The 5,370-nt window shown below is 48.5% G+C and overlaps 1 protein-coding gene across 2 annotated transcripts in view; it reads left to right on the top strand.

Moving 5' to 3' along the window:
* Anxa6 (annexin A6) overlaps positions 1-5,370 on the top strand; it is a 55,789-nt gene that overhangs the window by 41,697 nt on the left and 8,722 nt on the right. Inside the window, exons 19-21 of one of the 2 annotated variants that reach the window (XM_021213635.1) lie at positions 150-229; positions 721-774; positions 5,104-5,121. In XM_021213635.1, coding sequence (XP_021069294.1) covers positions 150-229; positions 721-774; positions 5,104-5,121 — 152 coding nt within the window. The remainder of the gene's footprint in view (positions 1-149; positions 230-720; positions 775-5,103; positions 5,122-5,370) is intronic. The other variant, XM_021213636.1, reaches the window with a different exon arrangement.

Here is a 5,370-nt window from a genome sequence, read left to right as displayed (position 1 = left end):
GAGTTCCAGGACAGCCCGGGCTACACAGAGAAGCAGGATGCCCTCAAGAACTGACTGCGAACTCCTTCATCCCCGCTTCTCGTCTCGGGTGTGACTCTCACTCTGACCTCCTCCCAGTCGGCAGCTACTCACATTCTTCTTCCTTCCAGATTACCACAAGTCCCTGGAGGATGCCCTGAGCTCAGACACGTCTGGCCACTTCAGAAGGATCCTCATTTCTCTGGCCACAGTGAGTGGATTCATGGCGCTACGTCCTAGCCTGTTCATCCTCATAATACTAGAGAGGACCCCCTCCCCCCGCCCATTTACCTCCTCGGGGTTTTACCTCAAATCTCTGTTGTTGTCTGTGTAGCTCTGACTATCGTGGAACTCACACTGTAGACCAGGCAGTCCTTGAAATCACAGGCATCCTCCTGCCTCTGCCAGCCTGTTGTTCCTCTTTCAAAGTTGGCTTGCTGCCATCTTTGAAAATTCCTTTCTGATGGCCGGTATTGTGACAATTTAGGTCTCCTTCATACGGGACAAAGCCACACGGCTGGCCTGTCCTGTGTTGTCACTGAGTTCCTATAACCCAGGGGCCATGTGGCCCAACCCAGAATTTTTTTCTGTGTTGCAAAAAATGAAAGGGGTGAGGGATGGTGACTGAATAAGACCCACGGGTGACCGAAGGGTGCACATGGAGGAGTGTGTGGGACTGATTTCTCCATGGTCTTGTGACAGGGGAATCGAGAGGAAGGAGGAGAAAACCGGGACCAGGCCCAGGAAGATGCCCAGGTGAGACTCCTGCCCATCTGTACAGGACAGCTAGCAGGTCCCTGCCAGGCACTGGCTGTTGGGCGGAGCAGCCTCCTGCCTGGGACATGGCTAGTTTGAGTGACATATGCCTCCTCTATCTCCACTTATGGAAGCAAACCAAGTCCGAAGGGGGTTTTCAGAATATGTTTGGGAGAGTAGAGCTCCGTCTCACTGGCACTTCCCGTTTGGATAGTGGGATCCTCTGAACTCTAAGCCCATCACAGATCCCCCCCCCCCCCAGTCAAACCTCAAAGGCTAGAATGGGAAATGGAAGTCAGAGAGGGTAGCTGATTTCTAAACCACACAACAAATCTGGCCTTTGGAGAACTGAGCCAGAAAGAGTGGGTTTGGAATCCTCGTGGGACAGAGGCCTGAGAACTAAAGTCTGGGGTTTGTATCTGAAAAAAAACTGAGACCAAAGGGAGTTAAATGGAGTGACCTGGTCACGTTTAGCAAGCTCCCGAAGGCTGGTGCTGCCACTAATGTTGATGTCCCAGGTACCCAGTGTTGTCCAGTGTTGACTAGATACTGCCGATTAGCGGCAGGGAGGGGTCACCAGGGCTCCGGGCTGCTCTGCTTCTGCCCTGCTGCTTATGTTTCCCTGAAGCTGCACTCAGAGGCTGGGCAACAAGCTCAGGTTCATTTTCCCTGCACTGTGGCTACAGAGCCACACTGAGGTCCCCATGGACCTGAACCAGGTCTCCTCCCGATGCAAGGGCTCCCCTCCCCTCTCCCCATGCTGGAGATGGGCGTAGATGCCACCCACTGTAAAGCTAGCACCCTGGGGTTGCAGTTGGTCTCTAGAAAAAGCACTCACAAAATTCAGAATAGGGGCTGCGGCTGCTGAGCCCCAGTTTCACCAGCAGACATGGCTGAGACACCAGCATCTAAGCTCTTCAGTGCCTAGGGTACCCAGGCAAAACTGAAATTGGAAAGTTAGGCATGCCCCAGCATTTGGGGTTGCTGAAGCAAGAAGACCAGGAGCCTAGCCTCAACTCCCTGAGACCCTGTCTCCAAAAGAACAACCAAAAGACCCCAACAATTCTCATACCCTAGTTCCATAGTTTAGAAGGTTGCTCTGTGTTAAGCCGGCATTAATGCTATTTTATATATTATATTGTTTTCCCTGGGGAAAAGCAGCCTTAACCCACCCACAGGGAGAGTCTGTGATTGGCATTCAGGTCCACCTGTCTCCAGTCTGGCTTACACAATACCCTCCAGGACCCAGTACATAATCTCTCATACAACTCCTTGCTCAAGAAACTGTGGTCCAATTGCCCAATCTTCTTCTTGAATACATTGTTAGAAGCTTTATGGTCCCAGCCAATGGGGTATTTCCAATTATAGCTGAGTACATTTATGAGAGCTAGCCATAGGGTAACCCCACTGTCATTTACTGAGCCCACATTTCGACACACACACATCCAGAAGGTGTTTGTTTAGTATCCCTGGGCAGCGTCTTGGTGTAGTAGAGGGCTGTTGATGTTAGAATTTACCAGCATCCACCCTGAACCCTCACATCACCTCTAGGGAATGCTGCTGCCTGGTACCTCATCTGCCTTGGATGCTAAAGGGGCAGTGGCGGTCCTGGCCCAGCAACTGCTTTGCAAGGGAAGGAGAGAGAGAGAACCAGGGTGGAGGGGTTGGAGGGGCCATAGCCCTGCACTGACAGAGACTCAGTAGCAGATCCCGATACAGCTCATTTTATGAAAACTAGCAAGTTTCTGTCTCATAAGTAATATGTATTCTTACATAGAACTTTCAGAAAATAGAGATAAAAAAGTCTACCCTCAGTATTAATCACTGTATATATTGTATATATTCAAATTGATATATATATATAGAGAGAGAGAGAGTGTTTCATATATATATATATATATATATATATATATATATATNATATATATATATATATATATATATATATATATATATATATATATATATGAACGTGCATATATATAGTTTATAGAAGTTAAAAACTAAACCCAGCAAAGCAAACCATGCCTGTGATCCCAGCAGAGTTAGAGAAGAGGCTCTATGCAAGTTCAAGGTCAACCTGGTTTGCATAGTGAGTTTCAGAACTGTATGGAAGGCCCTACTGGAAGACAGGAGGGAGGAGGGGTAGTGATAGGTGAGGTCAGAGGGTAACTGTCAGGTGTCAGTTCTGTCCTTCCACCTTGTCAAGGCAGGGTCTCTCCTGTTTCTGCCTCAGCACTGCACCTGGCCCTGCGAGCTTTCTCCAGCTCTGGCTGTAGGAATGCTGTGGTTACATATGTGTGCGCCGCTGCCTGAGCGCTGGGGATGGAACTCAGCTGGGTTTTAGGGCAGGTGCTTTTGCTAACTGAGCCATTTCTCCAGCCCGCATTAATCACTCTTCAGTATGCCCTTCAGTGGCAACAGCTTCATCCACGTCGACCAGCCATCACTACCCACCCACCCCCAAAGTCTTCTTTTCACAAAACTGAAACCCTGAGCCCGTGAATCAGTGATTCTCATTTCCTCTTCCTCTAACCCATAACTGGCACTAGTCTGCTTCCTGTCTCGGAAGTCGCCCCCTCTGTAAACATCACGTTAGGGGCTTGTCTGCTTGTACCTGGCTTACTTCTAATGGCACAGTGCTGCCATGATTCGACTGGGTGGTTGAAATAAATCAAAGCCTGGACCAGCCCATAATAAGCCTTATGACAAGGACCATTATTGTTTGACATTTGAATCGAAATAAAATTAAGTATTTCTACAATGGTAAATATGATTGTAAAATTCCGGGGTGGGTAAATGAGCTGACTAACTCTGGCCTCCTGATCACTCTCTTCAGAGGTAGGCACTTGAGAGCCACATTGGCTGTTTATGAACCTCCTGGTGAATATGAACATTTTCCATGTAGATAAAACAAGCACTACTGTATACAATACATGTGTACTTACATAAATTATATAGATAAGGCTTGTTTTTATGATGCTGGGGTTCAAGTCCAGGGTCTTACTCTGACTTTTTCCCCATTCCAGTATTGTTTGTTTTGTTTGTTTGTTTTGGGGTTTGTTTTTTTTTTTTAGTTTTGGTTTTTCAAGGCAGGGTTTCTTTGTGTAGCCCTGTCTGTCCTGGAACTCACTATGTAGACCAGGCTGGCCTTGAATTCAGAAATACACCTGCCTTTGTCTCCCAAGTGCTAGAATTAAAGGCATGCGCCACCACTGCCTGGATAATTTTTTTTTTAATGTGTGTGATTCTGTGTGCACATGAGTGTAGTACCAGCAGAGGCCAGAAGAGGGCATCTCATCCCTGGAGCTGGAGGAATGGGCACTTGGGGGCCATCTGACCTGGGCTCTTATCTACTGAACTATCTTTCCAACACCCTTAATCTTTTTTAAAGCTTTGTGGGACCTTGAACATAGTGGCACCTTCTATAATCCCAGCACTCAAAAGGCTGAGGCAGGAGGATTGCTGTGCATTTAAGGCCTACTTGGTCTGCTACATTGTAAGACCTCACCTCCAAAGAGAAGAGGAAGCCAGATGTGGTGGCGCACGCCTGGAATTCCAGCACTTGGGAGGCAGAGGCAGGCAGGTCTCTAAGTTCAAGGCCAACCTGGTCTATCTAGTGAGTTCCAGGACAGTCAAGACTACATAGTGAGACCCTGTCTCAAAAAAAAACAATACATACATGCATACACACATATATTCTAGGATTTTGGTTTATGCGGGAGAATATAATGATTGGCAGGATACTGGGGGATAGGCTAAGGCACACAGAGACTAGCCGAATTTATCCCCAGACACTGGGTCAGAGCAACTTTGGCTCTCTGTTCACTGTTCTTATTAAAGAGAATGCTTGCAGTCTCCGCCTCTGCTGTGTGCCTGTAACTGCCCCCCACCCTCCACCCAGGCCTCAGCTGTCCTGCCTTTCTGTCTGTGACCTGGGGAGCTAAAGTGGCAGAGTCCTGCTGACTCTTTACAGAGAATCCATGACTGCCCCCCGACCCCCTTCCTGGCGGGTCAGTAGGCCAGTGAGGGGGAGGTTTTCCTTCCTCCAAATGTCAGACAAACCAGGGCCTAAGCCTGCAGGCTACCCTCCAGTTACTGAGTATGAAGAGTGTCATTACCCCTCTGGAAAACCATTCTTTTCAGGCCTATCTTCCACTCTGAATTCTAGCCCAGAGATTATAAAAGGTGATCTCCCTCCCAGTCCTTCATTGTGACAATCTGGGCCAGACCTTGGGGCTCCAGGGCCCCCCCTACACACCAATCACTCTGAGCTCTGACTCTTGCCTCCCCTGTCTCTCCCTCCTCTGTCCCCTTCCCCACTCTCAGGTGGCCGCTGAAATCTTGGTGAGTGTTCTGTTCTTCACGGGGATGTAACGGGGATGTAACAGGGGTGTAACAGGGATGTAACAGGGATGTAACAGGGATGTAACAGGGGTGTAACAGGGATGTAACAGGGGTGTAACAGGGATGTAACAGGGGTGTAACAGGGGATGTAACAGGGATGTAACAGGGATGTAACAGGGGTGTAACAGGGATGTAACAGGGATGTAACAGGGATGTAACAGGGATGTAACAGGGGTGTAACAGGGATGT

The sequence above is a fragment of the Mus pahari genome, chromosome 14 (assembly GCF_900095145.1).
Source record: "Mus pahari chromosome 14, PAHARI_EIJ_v1.1, whole genome shotgun sequence".
NCBI classification, from domain to species: domain Eukaryota; kingdom Metazoa; phylum Chordata; class Mammalia; order Rodentia; family Muridae; genus Mus; species Mus pahari.
The sequence above is the reverse complement of the archived record's forward strand: the minus strand, read 5'-3'. Positions and strand labels throughout refer to the sequence as shown.